General features: G+C 44.9%; 2 protein-coding genes across 2 annotated transcripts in view; one reads left to right on the forward strand and one right to left on the reverse strand.

Moving 5' to 3' along the window:
* Nucleotides 1-18,678, reverse strand: part of LOC135366845 (ATP-dependent RNA helicase DHX33-like) — a 124,730-nt gene that overhangs the window by 102,084 nt on the left and 3,968 nt on the right. The gene's annotated exons all lie outside the window — the stretch shown is intronic.
* The window catches only part of LOC135366846 (cadherin EGF LAG seven-pass G-type receptor 2-like), a 102,569-nt gene that overhangs the window by 71,823 nt on the left and 12,068 nt on the right, over nucleotides 1-18,678 (forward strand). Inside the window, exons 3-4 of the mRNA XM_064599789.1 lie at nucleotides 15,011-15,079; nucleotides 16,959-17,167. Coding sequence (XP_064455859.1) covers nucleotides 15,011-15,079; nucleotides 16,959-17,167 — 278 coding nt within the window. The remainder of the gene's footprint in view (nucleotides 1-15,010; nucleotides 15,080-16,958; nucleotides 17,168-18,678) is intronic.

Below are 18,678 nucleotides of genomic sequence, written 5' to 3' on the forward strand. Positions count from 1 at the left end.
AGAAAACTGACGGTCGTCAGGAACTCCGTAAACATTTGATGACCTCGACACTTTTCCCATATACACTTTTCCTTTCGAACTAGACAGACTACTATTACCGCTTCGTTTTGCCCGTGTCCTTTGTTGTTCCTATCAGACTCAAGGAAACGTTGCGTGCTTCATGTACACGCCAGCTAGCTTGTCTTCTCTCACTTTGTTCATCCACTATTACTCTTTTAAAGAAAGAACGAACTATCTGTATATGATAGCTGGCATATACACAGCGGCGATCTTCTTGCACGTGTTTTTGCGAGTATACTAAGAAGTCACCAGCGTTCGGAAAAACGAAGAGTTTCATTTATTTTTGATATCTTATATAACTTGCCGCTCCACCGCTTATCTTATCTTATATAACTTACCGCTCCAAACAGGCGAGCTGTTTTCCAAAAGTGACTTGCTGTACGAAATAGATGCCCTTGCACGTACCTCGGAAGAAGACAAGACACAATACTTCCCGTATTGCTCCTATAAGTGCTTGTCAAGCTCCTCTTTATATATTCTTACACTCGTCGCATTGTAATGCTCCACATTCACGGCGGCAGACGCTTATAAGCGCCAACACATACACACGAGCCGAAGATCCCATGTTCCACGCAAAGCCTCCCCGAGTTCAAATACTGTGAAAGGTGCGCGTAAGAAAGCTCTCAGTCCAAGACAGTATAATTTGGGGTCTTCTAACGTAACCTCCTAACGACGTGACAAGACGCCGCAAGAGTTCTTTCAAGTTAGAGAGCCCGCCTTTGCTCCAACTGGTAGGTTGTTAGAAAGGCGTGTAGCCCATCCAGAATAGGGCAGGCAGCCCGCACTCCATTGTGGTCTATCCTCAGCTCTATCTGATGCGGGTCCATAGAGCTCCTCCAGGCCGAATGCTACCCCATTTCATGAGCACAGTTTTGACGGAGGATAAAGACATCAAAACTATATTCAAAGGCATTCTCTTGTCCAGGTGATGGATCGGCCTCAGGTCGCGAGATCACTTGTCAAGATTAATTTTGATGGAATCCACAAGGGTATGCACTCCAGGAGAACTGGAGAGTATTTCGCAATCTAAGCTAAGACGATCTTACTATTACCTATTACTATGGTAACACGGTCCAGACAGAAAGCGTCCTCTATAAAGACTTGGGAGCAAAGGCACCAGAAAGAGGAAAGCAAGATAAAGTATGTGCTAATTTGTATTAGTGAAATGCGTAAAATGCCAAGTATGAAGTATGACGCACAGCAGAAGGACATTTTCATGAGCCTTTGCCGCAACTGCTGTAGTCGAACTTCCACTATAAAGTCACACAGCCCTTCCCAAACTGTCTGGTCTGCCTTCTCAAGAACTAATATCAACACTCTAACTCCCGCCATCTTATCCAGGATTAGTGCTTCGGTGTTTAGTGGCACAAGAGCGTCTTCTCCAGGAAGTGTCAAAGAACCTGGCTACGGTCCTTTCACTCCTCTAGCTCCATGGAGTGTCCCAAGCCTCATTAGCGTCGGACAACAACACCAAATAGTCTACGAGACAGTCGATGTCCTCAAGGAACGCGTAAAGGATGAACTCCAGCGATGCTTTCACCCCGAGTGACCATTCGGTGAAAAGCGAAGTCATGTGTGACACAGTCTCCGATGGTGTCCGCAAGAAAGCGTCTCCTTCCACCCAGCGGAACGCGTACAACTTCCGCCCTTTCGAAGATCAAGCAATTCCAATGGGATGTTGAACCGCATCCATTCTTTCTTTCTGTCTTTTTTCATGACGGTCTCGAGCCGTTTCGAAATGGTTCGAGATAATGGTGCCGGCGTTCGTAAAAGGAGGGTACGAACTAGAAAAAAAGAAACAGAAAATGGGATAGAGTGTGCATAATCGCTTTTTTTGCTGAAACGCGAAACCGCGTGTGGCCAAACGAAAGGTTCACGGTGCGGCCAAATGGAGCTTTTGTCCTTGAGAAGCCGACAGAGAGGAACCGAGACGCAACCTGGTGCAGAGCCCCGGATGACATTCATCCCCCTTGCTCCGCTACAAAAATGTTTTGAGAAAGAAGGCAAGCGATGAGAACGTCACTGGGAAGTAAGAGAAACAATTCAGAAGAAAAAGATGAAGAGATGAAGACGCGGAATGCCTCAGCATATAACGTCACGAGCTCCGTGTCTGGGAAGGTACAGACGTCCTCGAAGAGATGAAAGGTCGATTTGAAGTCCCAGAAACGCTTACCAGCTCGCGTGACTCAGTGGTAAGCGCGCTGGCCATGTCTCGTCGAGAGTGGGAGGTTCCCGGAGGTACCCAGTGCCAGCTGTGCCGTCTTTTTTTTTCCTGGGTTTTCCTCAGACGCTGTCAGACATATGTCGGCACAGTTCCCTTAGAAGTCTGCCCAGGACGCACATTCCCCCAGGGCGTTAGCCGTGACGTTGCCCACCTCTGTGAGGCCGACAACGGGGAGTTCTTTCAGCACCACCACCATCACTACCACCCAGAAACGCTTCGATCGAAGATTTTGTAATTGTGCCACGACAGCCCTGAAGGGGGGCAGACACGGTGGTGTATGGCGCACGTACCGAGAGATATCCGAACGCTTCACTTGGCCCAAGATGAAACAGGATGTCACCCAATATGTGCAGTCATGCGACAGGTGCCAGAAGTAAAAGATCAATTATCGCCGACGGTCAGACCAAATGACACTGCCAGAACACTCTAAGTTTAACATCCTCTTTGAGGTGGTCCACCTTGACTTCGCAGAACTTAAAAAAAAAAGTCCAAAGGTGTCGGAATCACACGGTCATTTCTTCTGACCATTGATGAGTGTACGCGCATGGTCGCTACTCGGCCTGGTCGTGAAGATGTTTGTACGCATTTATTTGGACTCGGGGGACAGTCACGGCTAGTGGACTTCTCGGTTGAACCGAACTGTAGTTGCCAGCAGCGATTGAAAGATGGAAGTCACAGAAAAGGTTAGCCAGCTGTAGTAATCGAACCGACATCTTCTGGATTACGTTGCGTTTGGTTGCGATTTACCCCGCACCATCTTTTTTTACCCGTTTCTCCTCTTCCTCTACGAATTAAATGTAGATAATAGTCACAATTGGGCTGTAGATAGCTTTTATTATATTTATTTATTTATTTTTGATTCGGTGCTAGCGCCGCGAAACAACTGTGGCTATGAGAGGCGTACAGATGTGGACAGATGGAGAGGGCACAGCAGGAAGGAGTGTGGAATATGGGGTTAGTATACGTCCTGGGCAGACTTCAGGGGGAACTGTTCCAACATTCGTCTGGAAAGTCTTCGGGAAAAACCAGGGAAAACCTCAGACAGCACAGCCGTTGGTAGGATTCGAACCTTCCACCTCCCATTATTCAGCACGACCACCAATGAGCGGGACGCCTTAGCTCGGCCATGCCGCTGGTATGATACTTATTACACCAGTGTGAAGCCCCTTGAATGAAGGAAATATAGTAAGGAAGTCCTACTAGTGATTGTGGTGTTTCGACAAGTCAACTTTTCGCAAGCGGTAACGCCACTAATGAAATAGGAATGCGAAATGCCTTTGGCACAAGTCGCGTTCAGCCACTTCAAAAACGAACAATGCGGGCACCGAATAAAGCGAAGTAGGCTATATTGTGGGAGCAAGAAGATTCGTACTACATATCAACTGGAGCACCATGTGGTCCCCTACACGACTTCGACCACAATAACTCTGCACCACCCACTGATAAGTGAAATCGTGATACAGACCATCGCCTGCAGTTTACCGGCGAGTTGTATGAATCGCAATTACGGCAGGAAGCGGCCTCCGCGCTGCGAGGTAAAATAGAAGCAACGTCGGCCAATCACGAGTTTTCGTGATGGTGGGGTTTCATGCCCTTCAGGTTCGCGATAAAGCATTCGCCTCAAATTGAGCCAACTGGCGTGATTGATAAGGAGTTATACTACAGTGTGAACTATTTGGAGTGAGTCGTCAAGCCTCATTTCTTTTTTATTTAGTTTCAGATAAATGGCAAAATCAGTTTGGACGAAACATTGGTGCTTCTTTTGTTTGTTTGTTTTTTCCTTCGTCTTCCCTTTGATCGGCGTAGCGCAGTCAGTGGAGCACAGCTCAATTGTTGTGCTTGTATAACTTTAACTTCATTCTCATATGTCACATCTAATGTTTCGCGTGTAATGAGGGGTGGATATGTTTATTGAAAAAGAAAGGGAGGAAAGGTTAGTGTAATGGGGTAGTGTACTGTTTCTCCAGTGGTGAATCACCCTATGTCATAGTCACGATTTATTTGTTGTTGTTGACGGGTTTTCGCGTTGATTTCGTCAAGGAAGCCATTAAGTCTTAAAGACAGCCTGGTACGTTGTGCTTTAGAATGACTTTTCTGCATTTTACAATGACTGATCGCTACTGGGACTCACAGAAAAAATAGCGTATGATAGATTAAACGCTGCAACAGACAGCAAATAGATAATGACGACATCACAATAGATACATTACGTATCGCACTGCATGGGCTGTACCAGATTCACTGATTGAAAAAGACTGTGCTGCACTAGACATCTTTGTCTATATAGGTTTTGATCTGCTGGTTTACAATAGAGTGTGGTCACATGGACTAAGTTGCCCACACCCTCATCTTTTCTCAATTTTTTTAATAGAACACATTTCGTATATTATGTATATTACTGTACCGTGGACCACCATTACCGTGGGCTGAGAACTCGACGGTTCACGCACTAGACCCTGAAGGTTTCTTTGAACACGGCCGTTCAAGCAACGGTTCTATTTCCACTATTCCCTGTTAGCACGACGCAACGCACCATCTCTGACTATGAACTGTGAACAAAGAGAGAGAGAAGGGGACAGGAGAGGAAAAACGTTCGCGTGGTATACGATATGATGATATGCTATGCTCATAACGATCCGCAACTACATGGTATCAGTCCGGAACGTCTTGCGGAAAATCCCAGGAAGCCATTATCCAGGACAACGTGTGGTTGGATTCGACTTCAGATAACACTAGCTTCACACAGTATACTCACACTAGGAACGTTCATTATGTTTTTCGACGCCTGTTGTGCCTTAAAAAGTCCCTTCACACTTACTTTCACTTCTTGGACCAAACCATCTCTGCGCGGAAGCATGCCCAGTCAAACAAGGAAACTGCAACCTTGCACGAGAAGCTTCCCTCCCTCACAGCCGGGAAGGCACTCCGAACCGTTGCCAGCGTGTACAACAGGAGCAAGAGTCCTTTTGTAAGAGTGTCCCGTTTTACCAGTTTCCGCGACCGAACACAAAAGAATCGAACAACCACGTGCCTTCGCCGTCGACTACCGCTCTTGAGGCGGGTCCTTGCGCCTCGTGAGTCGCTGCCGTTCAACCTCCAACAGCGGTTACTACTGGCTTAATTGTTGCAACAGTCGTGATCTTCCAGGCACATGCATCTTGCAGCTACCGACGCAGACCTGACCCCGTTTTTCCTGGACAAAACAGCGCACCATTGCTTCTGTGCAGCTTCCTAGATCTACCGTGTTCAAACGAAGGCGAATCGCTGAGCCGATACGGAAAAGGATGCAGCGTCGGAGAAAGTTCGGTCACGAAATGCAGGTATATTAGGTGCATAATACCCTGGTCGTGAATAGGGATTGATTTCTTTTTAGTGGGTACGGAGGTGAAAGAGCGGGGGTGAAAGTGTGTCCAATGCTGAAAGTGGTGGCGGATTGCGACGAGGCTCTATAGGCAGAAGTATCAGATTAGTGCGCGGTGGAAAATCATGAGGTGATGTGGTACATCAACCTCTATAACCTGTGGTTAACCTTCATTGGTAAGCATTGCTATATGGATGAACTACAGGGATGAAGTGAGTAAACACTAAGGACTATGTATAGGCGGCCATTTTGGGGAAAGAAGGGACTCCCAGGGTCGGAGGCGCTTCGTGCCGTACGTTCAGTTCATCACGTTTCCAGCGAGCGACGAACCTGCTACATATTGAAAGAAAATTTAATAGCTCGAGGTAGCAATAGGCTACGGTAACACCAGAGTGACACTGAAAAACAAAAAAAAGAAAAAGAGAAAAGAGGAATAATAATTGGGAGTAGATTCGCAAGTTAGAAGGAATCTTGCTGTCATCTCCTAGAAAGTCACTAGACGGCCACGCTATAGAAGCAATATTAACAACAACAACAACTTTATTCTACTGATGTCGAAACTCCACTAGCCTTACTAATTACCTGTTATAGAACAGAAACGCTGCAGGGCATTACCAATGGAAGTTCCGTAACTTCCAGCATTCCATCTTCCAGGCATTTTCTAGCTAACTTTCTAGCTTTTAACTTTGTTTCATGGACTTCACATTATTCGCTTAAATGAAATCAGACAGGAATAAGTAACAAGACAATGGGCATCGATGATGATGCGGATGATGATGATAGTAAAGAAAAATGTGAAGATTTTTTCAACACTTAGCGAGAGACCATCAAGTCCAGAAGGACTATATAAAAGCATACGGCTAGTAAGTCATGACATCTCCTCTATCACATTAAGAGATGCATCGAAAGCTTAAATAAGTGGTTAACTTCACATACAGCCATTCTATTCTGCAGAAATTTACGTGAATTTTCCTTCAGGATCAAGAACAGATGAGCAGCTCACACAGCTTGGTGAACCGTCCATGGCTGGGCAGGTTGTCGCTTAGGCATACGAACTACACAACGTCCAGGAAGTAATTTCCTATTTTACTACACACCTCAGTGCACTCCAACCGTTCATGCGTATAGCTATAATCACCTTTCGTTAAACCATATAGTCAGCATTCCGGTTCTGAGATAGAATGAACAACGAGCAAAAATTATTAGTCTGTTCTGGACAAACGCTTCCTAGAAGATGGAAAAGGCACATGACCGTACACAAATCTCAAATAACAAAAGGGATTCGTGCTTCCAAAATGCAACCTCTCGATAATGACGCGTACACAGGTGGATTATCAGTTGGGCTCCATGTTCTCGGCATTTGCGGGAAAACGCCGGAAAATTCCACTGATTTGTTCTTTAATTCGACGAATTCCGTTCTCCCATTGGCAATAAGGTAACAGCTATACCTTTTGAGTTTGAGAGCATACTACGTTGTCCTTGAGCCAGCTCATCGTTACAGCGCTTGACCCTCGAAGCTCTAGGCCATTTCCCTACGAATAGGACTGGCGTCCCGTCGTTGACAATATCATATATGTCAATATATCACTATATATCCATATCAATCAATCAATATCAATATACCACTCGAACTGGACACCACTGCTTTCATTTCTGTGGCACATGGCTCATGCTAACAACCCATGAATGCAGAGTGGCAGGTCTTAATTATTTTGTGGCCAACCTCTTTGTATATCATTTCTCACATATCTCCCCCACCCCCACCCCGTAAAAAGTTATGAATTTTGACTGGATACATTTGGCAAAAGTCTCAAAATCACCGGTAATCGACACATATGGCGCTGTTAAAATTCATCAGTAGATGCAGCAGCATCCAAAAGTGTTCTTCCATTACATTTTGTTTGATGCCATAGCCTTTAATTTTCGCATAGCACTTCTCGCGAATACTCCCATATACAGCCACTAACTGCAAAATCGTGATTGGAGAGAGGAGCTATCCCAGCGCGCCGTATAGGAACTTATAATAGCAGACGCCAAGCACGACCTCGTGAGTAAGGTCTGTACGATTTCTCCCTCTCCACCTTCCTCCCTTCTGCCGTATAGTAACAACAAGCTACGCAGGGTGATCCAAGTTTCTAACGTACATACAGACTTGCACTCTTATATATACGCATGGCAGGGTCACTCCTGCGCTCGACAATGAAAGAGAGCTCTGGCGAAAGTTAACACGCGAAGAGTAGGGCATATTGCACAAGCCAGGAAGACGTTCACCTGGTTGTTCAGCATGTGAATCTATCTTCGGGAGTCTGCGAAGAAAAAGGGCCCAGTTCAGAACCTGCGTGGTTTTCTGATGCTGTGTCTTGCAGTAATTAAGATAAGAAAAGTATGATTCATGAAATCTTACTGTCGCCCCCTGACGATGAAATTCCCCATTTATCGTCTTGAAATAAAGTTGTTGCTTATTATCCCCGATTGATCCGAGTCAATTGTTTAATATTGTTTAAATCATCGCTGAAGATGAAAGGGGTCGACTTCACCAAGATACCAGTGTAAGAATGCAGAGACAAAGGGGTATACGTTACTACACATACAATGCCCTACCTCAGCGCATTAAATTGGACAGCTCCAAAGTACATACGAACACACAGACTTAACGTACACATTCGTGACTGCGGTGCTGCAGTCAGCGCAGAGCACGCGAACCGGCATACTACCAGTCGCCAACCATGCGTGTAGTCTAAAAGCTATACCTCGTCAGAGTACTGATTAACATACAAGGAGAGATCTTTGTTTGTTGACAGCCTAAAACAACCCATCCAACATCTAGGAATATTAAGAAGGAGCCGCACCCATGATGCTTCGATCATAAGTCCTCGTGACAGTTCTGTCTTGAGGAGTAATCAAACAAGAAAGAAGGAAAGAGGGCAGGTGTGGATAGAAAAATGTCGTCGCCCAATATATTGCATGCGAGAATCCAACAGTTACAGAGCGACATGGCATCATGAGGCCGCTAGCACGAGCATCAATCTTTAGCTGTGAGAGCGGCTTTAGGTGGGGGAACAACCTATAACATCGCCATCATGTGGTTGTTGTTGTTCTGACGACCCAGCAGTGCTAATGTACCGCAGACATCACCGACAGGCAGACCTTGACAACATGCATGCTATATAGGAGGAAAACATCGGAGAGGAATCTTCCTTTGTTTCGCTGCCTGTTCGATCATCCTGGATACGTTTTTGACACGTTGCATGAACCATTGTTTCTTGCACAGACGTCGCCCCTGTAGCGCCTGCGAAATTGATGCGATAATTCACACTCGCAGGTAGATTTTCTAGCTGATCAGAAACCTTGGAAGCACCGGTGTATGCAGACATCACAGAGGGTATAGACAAGAATTGTTGCAAGCAACAATGGGCGAGCGCTCCTTTTCGATAAATCGCAAAATCCACCTGCTATCGGCTGTCTGCTATCTACTTGTTGGTATCCTACCATGCATCCTACAGACGAGTTAATGTGTTTCGTGGTGTGCTCCGTACGTTCTCAAGGCGCATTGAAGCAGTTGGAAGATCGTAAGCAATGAGAACAAGACGCTTTTGAAGGTCTTCATTCGCTCTGACATCTCCGCGTGTGTAGCTTCTTTTTCGCCAAATAACGCTTTACTTGCACGGGGGTCACTCCTAAAAACACTGCGTATAAAGATAAAGTTTAGTAAAGATACAGCTGTCGTCTCTTTGAGATTTGTGGACACTGTAGTTCCTCCGAGATTGGTGGACGACAACCGACGGACACGAAGCAAACAGGACGAGTGGCAACATGTCCGTCCGTTGTCACCATATAGTCCGACGATGATGATGGTTTATTTATTTATTTTGGTTATACGTTGAGGGACCACAAGGGTCACATGGTGATGATGATTTTTATGTCGTGCCCATGCAAGAACGACAGTATATGCGGCTTGCATGTGTCATGTAAAAATGTTTGCTTAGCTTTTGTTCGGTCCGGACTCATATTCATTGTGATACTTTAGAAGTTAGCACTTAGAAACCTGCAGAACATTCTGACAGGTCGAGATTAAATTTTTAGAAATGAACGAGCAACATCGAGAGGTACCAACACAAAATAATTACCTGCCAAATAAATGACATAAGCAAGATGCGCTGTCTTACCAAATCCATGCAATTATCGTATATCACAAAACATCGTGTGTCTGTTATTGCCCGTGTAATTGTTTGAGACACAGGTACGCCACAAAGTCAATGATACGGTCACTGATCGACGGACGCCGAGTCAAGGCCGGTCCACCCACACTGCGAGATTAGCTACTACTACACCGGCTCGGGGGTCACGCAGCGTCCTTACACGCGAGGGAATTTGAGATAAATTTATTCAAGCGTCTTTGGGTCCCATCCGCAGACCTGTTTGGGCACCGAATAGTGTAATTACACGCTACGGTAAATTACTGAAAGGGGAATGCCTTCATAATGCCCGCTACACGCCAACTACGTTTACGCCCTGTAGATGGCGTTATATGAAATGTGTCACTTCGTTTTCTTTCTCCTTTTTAACCGCTGTCGTGTCATGGTTGGCGCACAGGATCGTTGGCCTAGTGGCTAGCGTGCTGGCCATGTCATGTCGAGACTGGGAGGTACCCGGTTCGAATCCGGTTCGAAGGTTCGAATCCTGGTGCGGGTTCCTGGTTTTTCCTCAGACGCTGTCAGACATATGTCGGCACAGTTCTCCAGCCCAGAACCTCAGCAGAGCCCAGAAGTCTGCCCAGGACGCACATTCCTCCACAGCGTTAGTCGTGACGTTGCCCACCTTTGCGAGGCCGACTACGGCGAACTCTTTCAGCAGTACTACTACCACCGCCACCTATACTGTAACTCAATCAAACGTTACAAGCGATTTGTTGGAGCTTTCTTCTAGAACTCTCTATTACATTATTTCTGAACGAAAGCTCATAATCGGGAAAGGACAGTTATCGAAGGCGCCACACACGCAAAAAAGCTGAAATATTATTTTTCTTTTCCAAGTTGCGAGCATAACCACGAGAAACAACAATTACAAATGTAGTGACGATGCGTAAGAGAAATTGTCGCTTTAATTTGTGGCTGACTACTCTGGGGCACACTGGTTTGGATGTCGCGTGATATGAAATTATAAAGTGATGGGTGAGTACTGATCCAAGTCCTTGCTATGACAAACGCCGCGTCAGATCACAAACCCAATAGTCATGCATAAACCCCTCATGACCGGATAATGTCATTGCACAATGCATAAAAGCCACAGTATAAGTTGAGCGTACGTGTAAAGAAGACCAGTGTGCCGTAGAATCCAGGAGCGAAGACAGCGCTTGAAGGTGCTACATGATATTGGGACCAGCACTGATCCCAACGATGCCTTCTTGTAAAACAAACTTCCCTCGCATTACGATACAGATCGCAGTATACCTGATAAAATGCTCGATATCTACCGACACTGTACAGTTATTATAGAGAATACCTGTCGTACTCATCTTATCCTCAGATACAATGCCGCGCGTTGCAAAGCACGTCCGCACCCTGAAGCTGCAATAAATTATGCGAGCAAAATATAGAAGCTCGAGTACATATTCGTAAACACCTCATGGCCCAGTTTACCTTCGACGTCATGCAGCCCCGTTACCTGATGTTCAATATTACAAAGGGAAAAAACAAAGAAAAGCTGGCCCGCGAGCAGTATAAACCGAACCAGGAACTGATGGTTTCGCCATTTATCAGATTCGTATCACTCCGGAATCCCCGTTATGCATATGTGGAGCCAGACGAAAAAAAACAACAAGTCTGCATCCTTGGAAGGCTGTACGAACGCTGAATGAACGATTAAAGTATTATGCTTCCGCCGCTGCCTATGGCTGCCTCTCCCATTGCATGTAATTACTCCAGGAACACTTTCAATTACGCCAGCGGGCTTCAAAATGGAGCCACGAAATAACTCGCAGCTGCACGAACCGTCTGCATGAGATGAAAAATAAATAACTAAATAAGCAGAAGGAGAAGGCGTATAATCATGTCCGCACACGGTTTTCACATTCAAGGACTCATTTTCGAGAAGCGCGTTAAATCACTCAGGAATATCATTAACTCGCGAGGTCCAAAAGGCAATCATAAAAGGAGGTTTGTCGCCGGCCGTTAAGTCGGTGAAGGTAACGATACGTTAATTTTACGTGGGAACTGTGTTGTAGCTGCCTGGCGAAAGCCAGTAGCAGGTCGCGTATCACTTCTCGCGTTACGCATCACATTTTGACCGTTGAATGCTGAGATAAATCGATTAAGGACGAATATACGTTGATTTACGGCGCCGCATGCAGCATCGACCATGGGCGACGACGCAGTTGGCGAATTCATTGGGAGAGCAGTGTTTGCCCGCGCTGGGTATAGGGTTTAGTGCATGCTCCCGGCGGAGTCGCACGGGTTAGCTTTGTCAATGGAATGCTAGCATTCAAAGCACGATGCGCGCTCTGTGCATAGCACGTGATCCACATGGTTTCTCGAGTTTGCTTTGACCACGTGGGCAGGGCCGACGTCTACATTTTGGTCCTGGGGGGGGGGGGGGGACACTCCGAGATTTGCGCCGCCCCACCCGCCCGTACCACACAACTTCTTTGGCCGCGCGTTCCGTGGGTGATCCCTAAGCACATGGCGCCCCGAAACGAAACACGGCACAAACGAAATGAATGAAAAGCTGGTGATCCACTGTCATCGGTTTGTGCGGACGCCAAACACCGTGAACTCACACACAATTCACACAATTCAATTTAAAATTTAATTTAAAATTGTGATGTCTCTTGTCGCCGTTTGTCTCTCAATCATTGTACACATTACGCTTTCTAAGAGATACAGAACAGTGAAACTAACGTATATCCTCCCATTATGAGCTAATTATCTTATTATGAACTAATTAACGGGTACTAATTAATCTAATAAACGGCAGGTTCGATTCGTCCGAGGATGGTAGCAACGTGGGGGATGGTAACTGATAAAATGGCGTAGACGCAGGCAAGATGGTGGACGAAATCCATGAAGAACGAAGCTTGAGCGTGGGCAACACAAAAGCTGTGGCTGTGTGTGTCTGTCCCTTCTGTGTTGCCCACGCTCAGGCTTCCTTCTTCATGGGGGAGGTAAAAATTGCTTGACCTACCCTGCGTCATGTGCAGCATGTCCACACAAAAATATAACCTGAATTGCCTTACGTATAAATCTATACTTGTAATTCTTGTAAGAATATCTAATAAATAACTAATAACTAAATGAACTGGTATCTTATTACTGAATTAATTAATCAGCAAACAGAGTAGGGCTTACAAGCCCTCGGGCTTCGGCGAGCCCGCCAATGTAATGTATTTAATGTTAAAATGAATAAAGAAATGATATTAAATAGAATACAATGTTTATTTAATGAAAATATGGAATGAGCAACGTAGTAACAGACCGCTAGGATGCCCTGTGTCTATGGCGACATGGTGCATAAGACATAAAACCTGTGGGATTGTCACATGTATAAATAAGAAATCACCATTAGTTTATATAAACACGCAAAATACGCTAAAATACATGGATACTGGAGACAGTTAATTACGTCTTAGTTACGTACACGAAGAGCAAAAGAAACCTAATTTTCCCATCACGAACTAATTATCGCAGGAGGCATATCGAATGCTACAATCAATAAGTTACGTAAGCCGATGTGTGCAGTTCCCATGCAGACCTCCATAGTTCGCGCTGCAGAGAGCATGACCTATACCAGAGAAAGGAAAACCACTGCGAGATAGGCATACATGATTAGCGATGAAAATGAAATCCTATGGGGAGTGCGAATGGACAAGAGCCAACAACCTGTTCCGGTTTCCAAACGAGGTGCGCTCACACGGACACGCCCTGTAAAATGGAAGACGCTGACACTTACGGGGAAGGAAGTTCACCGGGGGTGCTCGCATGCTGACCGATATTTAGGTCCTGTAATGGATGACGTACTGTCCCACGCAATGCTATGATTGGAGGGAACTGTACACTCCGTATGCAGTGGATACTTGTTATGTATTGAGAGGTTACTGCAGGCTCGTCTCGCCGGGCCAATTACCGTGACATACATATTATAATAGAGAAAGAGAACAGAAAAGTGAGTAGGCGTTTACTCAGTGACATATGTATAGTAACACTAGCATAAATAAAACGCCAGTCGTGACTTGTATGGCTTTGGATGATGAGGTAATTTGTCACTTGATTTGTCATTTGATCTTGCAACAAAACGCCATTTTCTGCCTTCAACAGTTCCCGGTAACAGGTTATCTTCATGATGATTATGATGATTATGATGATGACGATGGTGGTCGTAAAGTAATATCTTCATGTAAAGTGATTTTAACCGTAGAAATTAATGAATACAATTATGAAATATTGAAGTGCACGCGCAGAAAACTAATCACGTCAGCGAAAAACAAACTTTTTTTCGCAAACTAACCGCGTTGAGTAAACAACCTCTTTCCGGCGATATAAGAAATTACCATATCCCACTGCAGCTGTAAAAACAGTAATATTAGCGACGGACTATACTTTTCGTGTGGTGTAACTGTGATACAAGAACTGCAAGTAAACTAAGATTAGTACCCACGTCTTCAACCCAACTCACGCAAGTACTTCACTACACACTTCAGTAGCTCACATCCCTCGATAGTAAAAGACATCCACTACCGGACACCACACACAATGTAAATCACAACGACCTTGCCACAGTGATTCACGACCTAATAAGATTGAGTTCCCCCGAGGCAGGTTGCTTGCATTGAAGAAACACGCCCGCGTAGGTCTGCAAGACAGGAATCCATTACCTTTTGACGTTCCATTCGCCAATTAGGCGGTTATGGGAATCGTGAACATGCTTTTACGAAGGCGGTATGGGACCCTCCTATTATACCTTTGGGATATGTTACATACAATGAATTCCAGTACGTCTGACCCATTATATGCTCGAAGAGAATTATTACGAATCACGGGACAACGTGACAGTATCATGGCCACTCTAGAACCCACGCCTACGTAGGAACTGATCTATCAAGCGAGGTAGTTAATCGTCCTACGTGTGTAGACTGTCGCGAAGTGGGGGAATGCATACTTCGCACAAAGGTTTTTGCGTTTCATTTCACGTTTTCGTGAATGGGAGGCACACGCGGAAGCCACGGATGTAGAGCATCGTGCGAAAGTGCTTGCAGAGATCTGGCTTAATGAGTGTGTGTCTTGTTGATGGTGGTACGTGGCATTGATATACCTTGTTCTGTGAGCGTAGCTAAATTTCAGTCATATTTACAATGTCTTCCTTATTTCTTGCAGATAGCCTGTGCTACCTGACACATGGGGGATCGTCAGAAACATTCACAGTCAATGAGGCACTTCCAGTCGGTAAGTGAGCGAAAGGCTGGTTGCTCTGTTCGTTTATGACAAATGGCTGTGTAAGCCGACGAGGCTATCAGTTAAAAAGACTGCAGGAAGACCAAACGAAAAAAAAAAAAAAAGAGAGAGAGAGAGAGAGAGAAAACGGAAAAGATACAGATAATCTGAACAATAACTTTGAGGGTGAGCTGTTGTGTTATGATGTTCACGAGTATACCACATCTTCATATAAACGAAGAAAGTGACCGAGATTATAAAGATAATAGCACTTTACGTGTAAAAACCTATAGGAAAATTATATTTATATAAAAAATAATGAAAATAAGGGTATTGTTGTTTTTGTGGAACAGGGATCTCCATATTCTTTTTTTTTTTTCATTTCGATACAATTTCCAATCAATTCCAATCGGGCATGTTTTGCCACATGTAGCCTAATCATTCCTTCTTTCTTCTATGCATACAGACAGACACGCACTTATAATTAAAACGGTGATTAATGTGCGACGGAGAACGAGAGAGGAACAACACGAGTACTTCTGTCTAATTCTATTCTATTCTTCTCTCACGCGGATCTACGGAGTGATTTCTCGAGTTCCATAATAATTTGTCATTTAAAGCGATAATAAGCCAATACATTAAAGAAACGTAAAACTTAAATCTGCGTTCACATACCAAAAAGAGAGAGGCGGAAAAAAATCGCGAAAATAACTTTCACATATGTGTCTGTCAGTCAGTTCCTCAAAAAAGTTCACCATGGATATGTACAAATGTTTCAGTTCTAGGCAGCTTAGTATATATATATGCGCGAATGAAACACACACAAAAAAGAACTACAGCTTTACTCGAATGAAGAAGATGATGATGATTGGGGAGTTTTATCGCCAGGGGCGATACTATCTATCTCATTACTGGCGGTAATGTGGTGAAATTAGTGAAAACTCACTAATGAGTCGCCTCCAAGGTGAGGACCGATGTCCTGCGGTGTCCAAAAATTCTAAAAAGTGCTTTAAGGGCAGAGCGCTGGTGGCCTGGATTTGTCCATGGATAAAAAAAAAAAAAAATGACATTGTGAGAGGTGAATGGTACCCACCAAAGAGATGGGAAAAATCGTTGAAAGGAGGAAAACGGAAGATAGAGCGCGACAAGTGTGCCGATGGTGTGGTGCAACACGCGAAGAGCTTGTTTCGAAACAGACCGCGCTGTTGCACCCCAGCTTGCTCTTCCCATAACTTATCGAATTTTGAACGCCCTCAGCAGGAGAGATCCGAACCACATCGAAAACCAGAACCGTCCCAATGCGTGAAGTTCACAAGAGTTCCTTTGTGACGAAAGTGGGTCGACCCATCACCATGCTACGGTCATATACGGAAGTGGGTGGCCCTCCTCAGCGAACGTGGACACAGAAAGAAAGTCTGTTGTTATACTTTAGGAATCGTTTATCAGAATGTATATCTCGAACGAATCTTTTTTTTTTTTTTTTTTTGCCCCGTTGGTGTCCGTGCCTAAATGAAACATACAATATCACAGCGTGGAACGCGGCTTGCCGATGGACGGTTGACGTGAGATTGCATGTTGCAGTTTCTTGTGGCTTGTATACAGTTACCTCGCATTTTGTATACGTTTTGTTACATTTTATGCACTTCGTTACAGTTCCTCGTTACATTGTTACATTTTTGTTGCAGTTTTACACACTTTCGTTTTCGAACTGTTTTGAATAGTTTTTTTCTTTTTTCATGTAGTTTTTCTTTACACACTAACGCTTCACGCGAGTTTGTGTTTTTTATAGCCTGTGTGACCAGTTCGTTAAGAAAAGTGCTAATAAAGAGGGATGGCCTCCATTCGCTTCCTGTGAATGCGAAATACATAATTCCGTTTGGTGAATTTGCAGAAAGCATAATTGGGCGACTACAAGTGGACGGCAATGCGTCTGAGGACGGGGACATCGAGCTCCGAATGGCGCAGGCCGATGCACCGATTAGTATCCTGCCTTCATCCAAGAGCCTCGTGCTGAAAAGGAAACTAGACAAAGAAGGCATAGTCGGACTACGGAGTGTCTCTACGGATGTCATCTGCTCCGTCAAGAGCGGAGATAGCCTGGTAAGTGCAACAGAAAAGGCTGCAATTTCTTGCAAAGAGATGCCTTTCGAGTTCTTTTTAAAACATAATTGACACGACGTGTGCTGACCAGTCTAACACGTTTCGCAGTATACCGCTGTCTCATGCATGTGTCGGTTCACTGTAGAAAATTGTTTTTTTTTATTATTGTTCGGTGTTAGTGCCGCGAAGCAACTGTGTCTATGAGCGGCGTACAGGTGTGGACAGATGAGAAGAGGACAGCAGGAAGGAGGGGGAGTTAGTATGCGTCCTGGGCCGACTTCAGGGGGAACTGCCTCCGGAGTCCGGCCTCTCGACCAACCTCTAAGCCCCCTCCCCCCTGTTTTTTTAGTGTGTGTGTCCGGTTTTATTTTATTTATTTATTTATTTATTTTTAAGGAATAGGAAGTCGGCCTACGCCTCACTAACCTTTCCTCCCTTTCTTTTTTGAATAAACATATACCCCCCATGCACGTCTTGAAAATATGTTGTGCGCGACAGAAGCGTGAAGAAAGTTAACCCTGTAATACCGTCAGTTCTAAAGAGGTCTTCGTTTGAGGCTTCGTTTCAGGTGTACTGGCCATACGCGGAAACCACAAATATAAGGCCTCTATCAGCATACGACGCGCTTCTTGCGCTTTAATACTGCAAACTTCACTTCAAAACACACACACACGACGACGAAGCTGACCGCGGTCGAAAGACGTCGCCCTCTTACCACGATGTGACCCTAACATACGGTGATGCACACTAAACGCCCAGGACATGCTCTCGAAGCACGCTTTCAAAGATTACAAAAGGCACGACACTTTTTTTTTTTTAGCGGACATCTCGTAGAGTGACCACGTCCTATAAGCGTTGCAGGCCCACGCCCCGTGGGCACCATGGAACGAGGGCAAACAGAGAAAGTAGGGCTCATGTTGCCAGGCCCCACACGTACGTCGTGAACAGGATAATTGAAAAGCAAAGAGGGAATATAGATAGTAATCACCCACATATGGTATCGCCAACAAATTATACCGAGACGACGCGCGGATACAGGAAATCCTGATGTATGTGTGTGCGCATCGATTATTACGCCAAAGTGGCCGTCACGACGGCTGGCCTCTCAAATTAATGGTTGGGGACTGGTACTTCTTAGAGAGATTCATGGAAGATGCCGCGACACTTTCCTTTGTGCGTAAATAATAGTCATGATTTCCGCATCACCCGACATACTTTACATCGTACTGGCCGATTTTATCAACAACTACTAGTACATGTATAGTGACGAAGAGTGCGGAAGTTTTCCACTTATAGTTTGAGGCTCATAACACCAGGGCACGCCGGTTACAGTATGAGACTTGAAATGGTGAGGTAATTGGTTAATAATTATACTAGATCCAAGTCGTTAGTACGACATGAAGTCATCGTAACACAATAATATCAGTGCACAAAGGCGTAAAAGTAACAATATATGTCCAGTTCTACTAAAGAGTGCGAAGGAGACCAGTGTCCCTTAGAAATTACGTGAC

This window comes from Ornithodoros turicata, chromosome 8 (genome assembly GCF_037126465.1).
Source record: "Ornithodoros turicata isolate Travis chromosome 8, ASM3712646v1, whole genome shotgun sequence".
NCBI classification, from domain to species: Eukaryota; Metazoa; Arthropoda; class Arachnida; order Ixodida; family Argasidae; genus Ornithodoros; species Ornithodoros turicata.